We start from the raw sequence: 12837 nt of genomic DNA, 5'->3' as shown, positions 1-12837 counted from the left end.
GATTTCGATGCAGTATGACTTCTGTGATTGCTGTATATGCTACAATGAGGAATGTTTAAACAAAACTAGAGAGAATAGAAATAATACGATTTGTAAAACAACAAAGAAGATAAGGGTGGTGAGTGATATACTCAAAAAACCGAGTTCATATGCAAAAACTAAGCATGTACCAATGCAAGTATATCTATTCGTCATCGTCATTGCGGAGACATTCCTCCCCCTGCTCTTCCCGTTGCTGGTCAGCCTCAACTTCCACGCGTGTTCGACGTCTGACTCGGGACAAGACAAAATCTAAGGAAGAAAAATTGGCGGCGTTCTTGGCATATTTGTCGTGTTTCTTCGTTTTCACGTGCTAGAAGCATAATCAATGTGCTGTGAAATCGATACATGTACACCTACTATTTTGAAATCGTCGAACTTGATTCGACAGGACTCGCAATATCCTGGTTTACTGCCTTCCTCCCGCTTTGGTAGCCGTAGACTGTTGGTACTTCGGCTCTTCCTGAGCCCGCTTCTGGTAGGAATATAAGCAGGCGGTCCCATTGTATTTTTACCATCACCATCTTTGGTAACCGAGGCCAACTTCCGAGATGTGGTCACCTCATTACCTATCTGTGCACGTAAAGACGGAGGAAGGGGACGTGACCGCGAGTAACCAGCGGTCGAGGTTGTACCAGTAGTAGATGTGATGCTGACACTATTCCCAGAAGCTGCAACATAGGTACCAGATCCCAGATATCCCGATGCATTTGCCGAGTCAATATTGTCATCGCCCAAGACCTCCCCGAAATCTTGCTCTTCAAGTACACTTCTCCGGTGTAAATTATTCATTGATGCGGAGCGTCGAAGATCGCCAGGAACTTTGCTCTGAACTTGAGCACGAGCTTTACGTTTCATCGCCTCTAAGCGCAGTAACTTCTTCTGCTCTTGAGCCTAATAAAGACCGAATGAAACACAATTTATGGGCTCTCCATACCAACATACCCGTTCATCCTGCTGCTCCATCTCTTCCCTTCTGGTCCTTTCCCAACGTCTCTTCTCCCTATCATCGAAAGGAATGAACGGCCCTCTTGCGTGAGGATGACAGTAAGCAACAGGCCAAGACCCCCTTACACTTGAGTCCCGCCCCTTGGTTACTTCGTACTCGTGGGCTGCAATAGTAGCTAATTCCTGCCGCATATCTTCAACGAGGACCCAATAACTGCCACGGCTAAAATAAGTGAAATCATAACGTTTCTGGGTCGGATCGCGCTCTGTGGAGCCATGAACACGTTCCGATTGCAATAGGCGTGCAAGAGAGCGATGGGGTTGAACAGGATTCGTCAGTTGTAAAGCATTTATCGTCCGGGAAGGGTTTAAAGCCGTCAGCATGGGGACCTCCAGACATCGTGAGAGAACGCTATCAAGTTTAGCTGTGCTCCATGTTTTCATCTTCCATTCCATGGCCTTGGTGATAAGCCCGTATATAGGACTGTCCTCGACGACGACACTGTCAAACGGTGAGTGGCAAGCAACGAAAAAACCAGATAGTACACACCGAGTTCGCGATTTACTTGGACTTTTGACGGTCAAGATCATCTTCGAAATAGCGCCTTTCGGGTTATTTTCCTTGTCGGCGTCGTCGTCTCCTTCCCCTTTCTGATTGGTAATGAGGTGGGTCACATCTTTGGAAAAAAAGTCGTCGATAATCTAAGGCTCCCGACATTTGAGTAGGTATAAATACGTAAAGGTGCACATTTACCCCGCCGAGCTGCGTTATACGAGCCTCGAGGCTCTTCCGGAGACCCGTATCAGGTTCCAGATTGCTCAGGTCGAAATGAAAGGTAAAGGTGGGAAACGCGCGCGAGTATTTGTCCTTGAATTCCTTGTCCTTCTGAGCCCGCTCTGTGTGTCTGCGCTCCTTGTCTTTGTGTTTTGGTGCAGAGACATTAGGGCCTATGGCACGTTGGCGTTTGAATTCCACAGCAGCATCAATGTATGCTTCAGGAGAGTGAGGGCGCTTGGTACTAGAGGCTGCCCGTGCCCATTTCTGGCCCAACGACATAGAGGTGGCACGGTTGGCGAGAGGAGCACGATTATCGATGGTCGTTGACATTGAGGCAGAAGACAAGGAGTCGCGACGAAAAAACGCGCAAACAAACAGGTCATCATTTGGGTCATGTGATCGAGTGATGTTGCGTCGTGACATTGTGGAAATTGTCACGCTAGTGCTGTTTTGTGCTGCCCTCCCAGCATTCCTCTATTATTGTGGCCATGTCGACATACGGGACTACGCGACACCACCATTCACCGGCGGCCCAGGTATTCTCTGCGCGTGAAAGGGTCACAGACTACCACACCACTCTATTTCGAAGGCTCATCTGGGACGGTACTGTTCCTCTTGAAATCCGTGTTGATACCAAGGAACTACCTGCCAACTCGGATAGAGGTCTCGAGTCGTATTTTATCCAGGCTCCCCGCGCGAGCTATCTGCCGCTCTTGATGCCAGAAATTCGTCGATTTTTCACTGACCTTGTTTTCGATGAAACGTCGGCGAAAGACCTAAAGGATGATGATTGGTGGTTTGACACGCCAGATGGGACATTACTCAAGTGGTCGGTCAAATTTCTGGTCGCTGCATGTGTATTTATCTTTTTTCAGGCATTGGCCCATCGGCCTCATATATGACAATTATACCATCTCCACATCTGTAAAGAATCCGACCTTCCTTCCGTCTTCGACAGTATCTCCGTTGCGTTTGATGCTGCACCTTGCCTCTCCCCCTCAGGATAAGCTGCTTCTATCGCCCAGTGTAGAAGCATGCAAGCAGGCTTTTATGGGTCAATTGAAGGAGGCCGACTTCATACGATGGGGAAATACCAAACGAATTACGGGCCTCAGAAAACAGGACCAGGATGGCATCTGGGAAGGAATAAAAGAACGTACGCTCCATCTGTCCATCCATCCATTTTTTCCCCTATGATATTCGTTCAGATAATTTTGATGACTTCTGGCGCATTGCGTCAAAAGTGACCCCGACTTCAGCACCTAATCGTACACAGTCACCAGGGCCGCCATCATCGGCGGCATCGATGCATGCCCGTCCCCCATCTGCGGAACCTTCGGGCTCATCGGACCGTGAAGGCGCGTACAACGTGAGAAGTGTGCCTGTTAGGTTGTATCTTCCTGATGGTCCCGTTATACAAGACCTGGTCCCCCCCCTTCTGGAAGACGGCGAGTCTTATGCTTCACTTCTTGGACAGATGCTGACTGCACTCATCCAGGTACCCCGCACACTTTGTCTCGTTATTTGTCAATGCATGTGCCATTGCTTTTCCCTCCACGACCACCAGCGCCTCCTCCCTCACGGACGAATCCCAATCCTCAGCCTCCTCTTGTACCACAGTTAGCATATGCATTAATTCAGGGTGTAGTCACTCCCCTTGAATCTGAAATGGCGTGGCTCGGCGCCTGCATGGCAGGCGCTGATGGTTGGGTGAATGTATGTGTCGGTATTAATAATGGCTGATTGTAAAATATAGTATACATATACCCATCCTAATTCACAGCAAGGTAAAATTACACATCAAATTTGACAACCTGCTCACCACCTCCTCTCTCAATCTTTACCAACCTCTTGGCTACACATCCGTAAAGCACCCGAGTCGTTCCTTGCCCAGCAACCAGAGCTGCACTTCCTCCAGTACTGGCCTTGACGGCCAACGATTCTTTCAGCTTGTTGAGAGGCATTGAAAATTTGGGTGGGCATGATAAGAGTGTTAGTAGCAAATGAGCAGTGAGAATTTGGTGGGGAGTTGGCTGTGATGGTGCTGCATTAGCAGACAAGAGACTCGACTGAGAAGGAGATGATGGCGTCGGAACTAATGCGGACACGGATTGGAGATGCGCACTAATCGATTATAACGTTAGCTAGCCCGCCGTGCTCTATTGAGTATACACACATTGTTTGTTTTGCTCTGGGAGGCTTTGAACCGTCTCCTGCGGTGCGGTAGGGATGACCAGGCATAATTACATCGCCCATTGTAGCCCAAATCTTTGCCTGTGAACGATAAGCTTAGTACTCGCGCTGAAGATGAGAACATCACCACTATTCTCTCAACCTCTGTATTGATGCGCAATCTAGCCTTGGTCCCTGGTGTTTCCGGCTCAGGAACCCTTGTTAGTGGTATATCAGCTGCCGGAGGTTCGGATGAACTACCGGCAGGTGTTGCTGCTGGTTCGACATGGAGGATTTCGTTGATTACATCTTCCACGACAGGCGATGGATCCCGTAATTCGCAAGCGTCTTGCGAATCCTCGGCAATTTTGGCAGCTACTTCAGCCAAAGGTTGCGGGATCGAACGTTTATGAGTGGAAGGCGAAGGCGCTGGAGGACTTGACATAGACGCAACCGACAGCTCGCCGATATCGACTTGCTCGTGCAACAGATTTTCGGAGGTAAATGCACGTCCAGGTGTTGCCCAAAATGATTCCTCTTCTGCATCCGCACGAGAGGGAACAACGGGAGTTATTGGGCGAGGTGGCGGCGCGTTTTTCTTACCCGCGATCGCTGTACGTGAAGAGCGCTTCGCTTGAGTTGTAAGTAAATCCCTCTGCAAGATATCGTAAGGGTGACGGCTAGGAGTAGATGATGGACATACGCGTTTCCTGAGCGCGTCAACTTTCTTTTCGTAATGATGCAATGACCGCTCTTCGCTATCAATCATGGACTTTATTGAAGGACCGTCCGTAACTTGATTCTGGATCTCGTTGGACATATATGCAGGATAGATAGACTTTCTGGTCGACTCACGGACTGAAGTAGCTCTATAGTTTCCTGTATGCTATCGCGCGTCAACTGTAGTTCTTCGAGAAGAGCAACGACCTGAGAATATGCACGGGGCATGGGTCTGATAATCTGGCTGCTCGATGTAAGCAGGACGCAGAACAAAAAAAACACGGCGTACTACCGGTCAATGTATTTGAGGGCGGCATGAGCATATACCTCTGGGTCTACTTCGCGTCGCGTCGGCTTTAGTGGCGTCGCACCTGGAAACCTTGACCGAGCCAACTTAGATATAACACCCCGAGAATCCTGCTCAGATTGAGGTACTACGAGGGAAAACAAGCCGAGTTCGGATGGATCTATATCACGAATCAAATCGCCCAGCTGAGTGTCGAGGACTGCGGTGGAGAAGGGCGCGACGTCGGGGGAGGCAGCGACGGTGGCGGAGGCAATGGCGATGGCCTTGGTCGTTCTCGAGAGACGGTATATCTGGTCTGGAAGAGAGGCCATGGGACACGGAAGAATAGGGAGGACAAATACGTACATACCGTAGATTGATTCCGTCGTGCTCTCTCTTCATCATTGGTCCAGGTATCCCTTTCTCTCGTCGTCCTGCGTCTTCACTGACCTCTTCTCAAGTGAGTAGTCGTCGTCGCCATCGGCGTCACACATGTGGGAACCTCTACCCTTGATCGTCTACGGACATGCGGTGCATCCTCTAAGTCCCTCCCGTCGCGACACACGATGGTCTAGTCGAAATCGCGACCGTCTCTCCGTCGTTACCGAGGCTTCCTCCGACGACCAGCTCGTCTACCGCGATGTCGTTGCATTGGAAGTTGGAGACGAAGTCTACGCTTTTGAAAAGTATGTGCCCAAAGGGAGAGAGGTTGAAGGTACTTGGTATAGAGGGTGCGTCTCCTGCTGCTTCTTCCAGTATAAATAACTAAATATCTCCGAGGTATGTCGTGTGTACGACTCGCAGACCGCCTGTTACCTGGGCTGTCTCCGGCGACTCCTCACTGACCAAGTCACCCCCCAAATCTGAGGAACCACAACAAGTCTTCATTGGCATCTTTCCCGCCTCCCATATTTTCCTTCGTGACGAGCTTTCTGATGCAGAAGGTCGCCTGCACGACTATGTCACCTCAGTAAACGGTTCCGCGACCAGCAATGGTATCGGTCATTTTAAGCAAGCTTCAAGCTCGACCGAAACGTTTTCTCAATGGGCCAAAGACAAGGGTGGCTCCAGTATGCATACACTGAGGGAGGAAGATGAAGATTTTGACCGTCTCACCACGGCTAGTAGACGCTCCTTCAGGCTTGGTCCACCTCCTGAGCAGGCGAGCTCTTTGCGCGCCGGTTTACCAGTTTATTCCAATAGCCTTCGCTCGTCGTCGCCTGCAGATTCTCAGTTGATGAAACCACTACCTCCCCGTCCGTCTCTTAAATCTGGAGACGACACTGCATCAGGTGCAGCTCAGCCAATAATCGACGAAATTGCTTCAGCTCTTCGCGAATGGCACACCCTGATGTTCCAGTATCTTGCCCGGAGAGACTACAAATTATTCCACATAGTTAAAGGCCACATTGAGGCACTCCATCTCGGGCGACTACAACTTTTAGCTGAAACGCTAAGCGCTGAAGAAACAGTTAACATGCGGCGTGACTGTGTTACCAGACTGGTCAGCGGTAACCTCGTGCAAAGATTGGATGTCATTGTGCGACATCCGTCTTGGGGGGGCCTGGTCACAGTTGACGTTGAAGGTGATGTAGACGAAAGAAGTTGGGTTAGTGCCGTTCGAATGTTCGCAATGCAGAGCTCCCTTGCATATCTCGATGTCTCGGTAGATGAATCCCTGTCGCCGCGGCCTTATCTTGTCGGTTCAAGTATGGATTACCTGTCCTCGGCACCATTGCCCACCCCAGCCCACTCCGCATTTTCCGATTCCACCTATCCCCGTAACCAAAATCGTATTCGCCCTTCGGGTTATTTGAGTCCACCGATCGATTCTAGCCCCGACACGGCCAAGTTCTATCATGTCTTCCTAGACCTGAGAGCATTTGTTGCCTCCCCGTGTGCCCCTGGTGAAACAGCCGAACTATTCTTCTCCCTCTATAGACACAAAGACAATCAATTCATAACTGAAGAATTTTGCACCATCCTGAACCACAATGGAGTTTCCGCTCGCTATCCATCTAACCGTATCCGCACTTTGTTCATCGACTTGGCACATTCAGACATCCAGGATCCCACATATCTTGTGTGTCGTATTATTCGAAATGGCTCTTTGAAGATAGGAAACGGTTTGAACTCAACTACATCTCTAGAAGGGAGGCGAGGGTCAGAGGCGTCAGTAAGGACAGATGCTGGCGCTTCGACAGGATGGATCGATAATAATGGTACACAACTGCGTGCTCCGACAGACATTTTGGGTCAATTTCGACGACCGTTTGGCTGTGCCATACTGGAGCTAACGCAACTGGGTCAGATAGCTACAGAGGGAGGCAGTGTATCTGCCATGAGAGAGTACAGCATGCCGATCTATGTGCCCACAAATGAGGTTGCGTTCTCCATGATACATCAAAATATCATCAACAATGCGGCCAAGAAATTTGAGAAATCTTCCCGGTATGCTACTCCCTCTATTGTACAAGGTACAAACATTGAATGTTTTTAAAAGGGCGGAAATGTTGGCTGTCTCGGTCAAAGCGTTTCGTGGAGATACTATCACCGTCGTGAAAGAAAATACTTCCCTTCTCCAAGATATTCCTCAAACCCTTCGCCTTGGCTTCCCTGACGTCGTGTTTCCTGGCGATGTTCGAAATGAACTCTACGTCAAGTTGTGGTCAGGAGACTTCATGTCAATGAATGGGGCTTCTGGACGGATCAGTGTATCGAGCTTCACACGTAGCCCTTTGGCTTCTGCCTCCAGTAACGTCCAAGTCACAGTCGAAGTCAGGGACCAAGATGGCAGAACTGTGGAATCAGTTATATCTCAAGGAAGCGGGGAGCCTCTTGTGACACACTTCCATTCGATGGTTTTTCAGAGATGCAGCGAACCCACATTTGGAGAACTCATCAAAATTCGATTGCCTCTTAGCGGTATTCCACAGTGGCATCTCTTTTTTACTTTCAGGAACCGTTCTGGCCGAGAAAGAGGAAATTGGGCGACGCCCGAATCGGATCGTCCATTTGCGTTCGCCTTCCAACAGCTTTTCCCTGATACCCGCGCATTTGTTGAAGACGGGAGTCACAGGCTGATCATGTACAAAGCGGACAAACTTGGAACGCTCAGCCCCGATATATATCTGAACGCACCTTCATCCCTACCTGGTGGTCAGAAGTTAGATCAACTCGTCTTTCCAGAGATGCTCCGCGTCGCTCCTCCGACGAGGGACACGTTAACCGTCCGCACATCGTTATGCTCCACCAAATTTACCCAAAACCCAGTTCTATTGAGCCTTCTCAACTGGGAAAAGGTCGCAGATCAAGGATTTCTATCGACAGTCCTCACCAAATTCACATTTGTTGGGGAAGGCGAAATAGTAAAATTCCTTCCCGACATTTTCGACTCTTTATTTGGTATCATGGTCTCTCCTAATAACCAGGCCTGCGAAATGGATCCTCTGGTCTTCAATGCACTGGTCACCGTTTTAGGCATTGTACAAGACCGCCGGTTCAGCAATTTCCAGCCGGTTTTGGACGTTTATATCGAAAAACATTTCAACTGTGCATTGGCGTCATCGCATATGATCCAATCCATGAATCGTCTTCTCGCCAATCCTACATCCACAGAAACTGCATCTCCACTTCGAGCAGCATTGAAGGTTTGGCACTATGTCATGAAATTCATAGCTAAGTCAAGAGAGCTGCAGAAGGCAAAGGAGCTTGGCGTCGGAGGTGGAGTAACCGCGGAACATCTCGAGGCTACTTTTAAGCGTGAACTTCGGTCCCACTTGACGGAGGTTACCCGTTTAATGTCGACATCTTCACCCCTGTCAATCGTTGGAACCCAAACAATTGCCCTGCAGCATTTCACATCGATCCTCCCTGAACTGGCCAAGATATTCTCCATTGTTGACTTGGTATCCATTGTAACGACCTTCGCCACAAATGCGGCCACTGCAGCGAGGGGCAAGATAGTCGTTTGGAAGCTTATTATGTACCTTCAAATCGTGAAGGGCTTCCTTTTTGACAACCCGCAGTCTCGACCGCTACTTGTGGAAGCTGTCGTACAGTGGATCAGGCCTCACTTTGGTCGATACGATGAGTATGCTCAGACGCAAGGCGCTGATTCAGAGGGCGCTCGCGATTCCGCGCGCGTGGCTTGGTTGGAAAACATTCGGTTGTGTGTCGCAATCATTGCTGTGATGTTGGACAAGCTCCAGACGAGTCTGGTGTCTCCATCGGTCATCGAAGATCAGCCCAGGTTACGCATGGAACAAGAAAATGTGGAAAATCTCCTTCCCCTTCTACCAAGGTTCGCCTTCCCCTATTCACTCTTACAGGTCTTTCAATAATCTGACAGGTTACTTGACTCTTACCGAGAATTTCAAAGTTCAGAGGCCGCGAAAGCCTTGGAGCGTACTCGATCGCCAAAAACGGCCCTTCCTGTCATTTTCCCAGAGTCCTACCCATTCTCGTTGCTATCCTACCTTCCAAGCTTGTCCCGGAGCTCGTTGAGGACGGGAAAATCTGATGAAGTCTTCAATGCTGGTTTGGGCGAGACAGCCATCGTCTTTCTAGTTCTTGCTTTGTCATCGCCCTCGAAGCATATTCTTGGCTTTCTAGAGTCGAGTCTTGACATTGAAGGACAGGATCGTTTTGTCGCATTGATGTCACAGTTTTTTAAGGTGGCTACCTCGATTCTAGGAAATGATGCATTCCCGAAGTCTTGGCTGAATGTCAATATCATGGCGCACAAGGTTCTGGTTAAAATGATGGTTCCTATTTCAACTATCCTGGAGAAAGAGTTTATCCCGCCTCAGGATTCAGAAGCTCGATTCGATGCTCGGCTGTGGCGCGAAGCTTTCTTCATGCTTCTGAAGTTGCTATCTTCTGATCAATTGGTTATCGAAGACTTTAGCCCTCAGGCGAGTTGCCTCTCTCTCTTTCCCTCACTCAGGTACAAATCGTTGACGGATTGTGCAGAAACGGCGCGCAGTATGGCGATTAGCCGGTGATATCCGAGGTGAAGGAGCTTCTATCATGCTGTCGCTATGGCAAGCGTTAGGTTGGGCGGAGCAACTTACTAATACTGGCGAACCTGTTGCCCGTTACGGGGTATGTTTCTTCCGCTGTTACTAGCCTGTGAACTAATGGTCGTGACAGGGATATCAAGTATATCTCAACGCTCTTGTTGGTCATGTTGTCAACCTTTGTCTTAGCCACCACGAACAGCTTAGGAACAATGCCGTTCATATGCTATACTGCATGATTGTTTCGGAATACCACCAGGCCGGCAATTTCGATGAAATCGAAATCGAACTTGTAACGAGACTGGATTCTCTGTTCATGTCTGATAGCAAAGGCGATGACATCTCCGGCGGTTTCTTCGTCACTCAACTCAGGCATATGTTCGAAAACTCGGACGTTGATGAAAGTTTGCGGGAGCGCGTTGCAACATTTTTGGATTCCGTAGATCTCTTCTTGGAACTACTACTGAGCCTTCGTGCACTTCCAGAAGGAGAGGAGTTCGCAGACGAACGCGTCATTGCCACTGTGAGTCAATTTCTCGTGTGTGTGTGTACTTCTACTGAGGATTCGAAGCTGCGGTTGATGAACTTCATTCGACGAATTGGGAGGGACGAGATTTATATCAAATACGTGCATCAGCTTGTCAATGTGAGCTGCTCTATCTTCCAGTCCAGACAGTGCAATAAATCAGCTATCTTTAGATGCATCTGCAATCCCAAAATTACGTTGAGGCTGCATTAACATTGAAACTGCACTCTGACCTCCATCAATGGGACTTGAATACTTTTGTCAATGCAATGGATGACTTAGGTCTTCCGCAGCAGTCTCAGTTCCACCGAAAGGAGACTCTTTGTTTGCTGATTTTAGACTATTTGGGTAAGGTTGAATTTCCTCGTGTTCATTGTGATGCTCAATGTTACTGCTATCAGGTAAAGGGAAGGCGTGGGAGCGGGCTGTTGACATCTGCAAGGAGCTTGCTTACCAGCATGCTGAGGTCACATTTAACTAGCACGTATCCAACGATCTCAGAGCCTTTCTTGCACACTTACATGTGTCTCACACAGCGGTCGTCTGTCCGAGATTCTTCGCCACCAAGCGACACTTCTCGAACACATTATTACAGAGCAGCGATATTATTCCGACTACTATCTGGTAACATTTTATGGTAAATTTCCCGCTGCAATCCGGGACAAACGTTTCATCGTGAGTAACTACAATGATTGATGAAGTTAATTACTGATATCTACTTTAGTATCGCGGATACGAATGGGAGAAATATGGTGCATTTTGTGAACGAATGCTCAACAAACATTCAGGAGCGCAACTGCTTAAAATCATTGGCGATCCTCCGGTCGACATCCGTTTTGGCACGGATCAGTATATCCAGTGCACAGCAGTAACACCAGAGCCTGATCGAACACTGCCTATCTTCACAAATCCTGACGTGCCGACCGCAGTCCGTGAGTACTATGAACACAGTGCGATCAACTTCTTCAGTACATCGCGACAAGTCAAGAAGCTTGGGCGAGACGGGTCTGACGAAGTTTGGGTGGAAAAGACCTACTTCACAACAGAGGAGACTTTCCCAACCGTTTTACGCCGTTCCCAGGTCATCGGATTGGAGATTGTTGAGCTCTCTCCTGTTGAGAACGCTTTGACTGAGGTCGAGATCAAGACCAAAGATCTTGCGGTGCTCAGGATTCGTTATGAATCCCTTGCTAAGACTGCTCAGTCCGTATCGACCAACGCGCTGTCAATGGCACTTAACAGTGCCGTGGATGCACCCCTAAACACAGGTGTAGCATCATACCGCCAGATGTTCTTCAACGGGGACTACGTCGCACGCAATCCTGATCGAGCGGAGGTGGTCGAACGTCTCAGAGTCGCTATAGATGAGGAGGTACGTGCTACGCTGGTTCTTCCAGTCGTTTTGGCTCAATTCATTGTCAGGTCCGTACGATTGATGCGTGCCTCAAGCTCCATGGTCACTTATGTCCTTCTGAATTCTATCCATTCCACGAAACACTAGAGAAGTTTTTTAGGAAAAACTTCCGGGAGGAGATTCGACGGTTAGGAATCGATGAAACGAGTACACTTCCCACTTCCTCTGTGTATGAGCAATCGGTCATAAGATCGATGTCTTCGACTTCGACGAGGCGTGCACCGATCATCCCTCCCATTTCACTGCCTTTCAAGCGTAAGACGTCGTCCCCCCCGCCCATCTCACCAGTAGATGGAATACCAGGTGTGCCACGGCAGACACTGCTTCAACGGCACCTCGCACATTTGGCGCGGCATGGGATTAATGGGGTGGCCTCATCGCCAGGGGATATGGGCGGGGGCATGACGGGCGGAAGCGACTCAGTAAGTGTCGAATCCCCCGATACATCACTTGTCAACGTCAACAGCGGGACTGCAGAGCCCTCGGGGTCGTCCGTAATGACATCCCTAGGCTCTCTGGGTTCCCTCAAGGGTCGCTTTTCGCGTTTCGGGAGTCTTAGCTTTGCTAGGCGTGGTGCTTCTCATTCATAGTTATATTTGTTTGCGGATTTCTTTGATCTTTGTAAAGTAGTTCATGTAATGTGTGTGTGTGTCTTTGTTCATTATATCATATGTAAGCTCTCTGCGATATATGCGACTAGATATATGGTGCAGTGTAGATCAACTTCTGTTTCCTCTGCCGCCCAGTGTTTTCACTCAGCTCGAAAGCCGATAAGTGTTCGAGATATCTGCTCAGGACACATACTGTTGCTTTTGTCTGGAATTTTTTGAGCTGTTGTTCACACAAAAGGAGCCCAGCAAAGGACACTTTAGAAGAGAATTCTGCGTCTGTCCTCCTGTTCTAATGATGTATAGTCACCTATCCAGTCCAACT

At 49.0% G+C, this 12837-nt stretch overlaps 4 protein-coding genes across 4 annotated transcripts; 2 read left to right on the top strand and 2 right to left on the bottom strand.

Moving 5' to 3' along the window:
• Nucleotides 1-13: 13 nt before the first annotated feature.
• On the bottom strand, nt 14-2105 carry BT62DRAFT_931861 (uncharacterized protein). Its single transcript, XM_043186224.1, has 4 exons — nt 1742-2105; nt 1538-1689; nt 985-1489; nt 14-933 (listed from the first exon to the last, which is right to left on the bottom strand). The coding sequence occupies exons 1-4, from the start codon at nt 2093-2095 to the stop codon at nt 346-348; spliced, it is 1599 nt and encodes a 532-aa protein (XP_043039919.1). The 5' UTR covers nt 2096-2105; the 3' UTR covers nt 14-345.
• A 148-nt stretch (nt 2106-2253) lies between these two features.
• Nucleotides 2254-3817, top strand: BT62DRAFT_1021540 (autophagy protein 5; the record flags this gene model as incomplete). Its single annotated transcript, XM_043178271.1, has 4 exons — nt 2254-2594; nt 2641-2921; nt 2974-3213; nt 3264-3817. 4 exons carry the CDS (start codon nt 2254-2256, stop codon nt 3506-3508), a joined length of 1107 nt encoding a protein of 368 aa, XP_043039918.1. The 3' UTR covers nt 3509-3817.
• Nucleotides 3559-5275, bottom strand: BT62DRAFT_1005694 (uncharacterized protein; the record flags this gene model as incomplete). The annotated part of the gene is made up of 5 exons (XM_043177171.1): nt 3559-3889; nt 3942-4039; nt 4101-4739; nt 4793-4901; nt 4947-5275. 5 exons carry the CDS (start codon nt 5273-5275, stop codon nt 3559-3561), a joined length of 1506 nt encoding a protein of 501 aa, XP_043039917.1.
• Nucleotides 5276-5318: 43 nt separating this feature from the next.
• On the top strand, nt 5319-12648 carry BT62DRAFT_1075981 (cytoplasmic protein). The gene is made up of 13 exons (XM_043179172.1): nt 5319-5356; nt 5405-5674; nt 5724-7394; nt 7447-9246; nt 9295-9859; nt 9918-10049; nt 10098-10487; nt 10536-10610; nt 10664-10838; nt 10892-10970; nt 11027-11165; nt 11215-11862; nt 11913-12648. Exons 2-13 carry the CDS (start codon nt 5436-5438, stop codon nt 12492-12494), a joined length of 6495 nt encoding a protein of 2164 aa, XP_043039916.1. The 5' UTR covers nt 5319-5356; nt 5405-5435; the 3' UTR covers nt 12495-12648.
• Nucleotides 12649-12837: the final 189 nt, after the last annotated feature.

This window comes from Guyanagaster necrorhizus, assembly GCF_019112545.1.
Source record: "Guyanagaster necrorhizus MCA 3950 unplaced genomic scaffold BT62scaffold_12, whole genome shotgun sequence".
Classification (NCBI taxonomy): domain Eukaryota; kingdom Fungi; phylum Basidiomycota; class Agaricomycetes; order Agaricales; family Physalacriaceae; genus Guyanagaster; species Guyanagaster necrorhizus.
The sequence above is the reverse complement of the archived record's forward strand: the minus strand, read 5'-3'. Positions and strand labels throughout refer to the sequence as shown.

Excerpts from the sequence above, each read along its gene's own strand:
- BT62DRAFT_931861 (XM_043186224.1), bottom strand. The coding sequence starts at position 2,095 with ATGTCAACGACCATCGATAATCGTGCTCCTCTCGCCAACCGTGCCACC. Across the intron at positions 1,690-1,741 it reads GTATAACGCAGCTCGGCGGG|ATTATCGACGACTTTTTTTC; the intron begins GTAAATGTGCAC and ends CGGGAGCCTTAG. Across the intron at positions 1,490-1,537 it reads CCAAGTAAATCGCGAACTCG|TGTCGTCGTCGAGGACAGTC; the intron begins GTGTGTACTATC and ends ACCGTTTGACAG.
- BT62DRAFT_1075981 (XM_043179172.1), top strand. The coding sequence starts at position 5,436 with ATGTGGGAACCTCTACCCTTGATCGTCTACGGACATGCGGTGCATCCT. Across the intron at positions 10,839-10,891 it reads GCTGATTTTAGACTATTTGG|GTAAAGGGAAGGCGTGGGAG; the intron begins GTAAGGTTGAAT and ends TACTGCTATCAG. Across the intron at positions 11,166-11,214 it reads TCCGGGACAAACGTTTCATC|TATCGCGGATACGAATGGGA; the intron begins GTGAGTAACTAC and ends TATCTACTTTAG.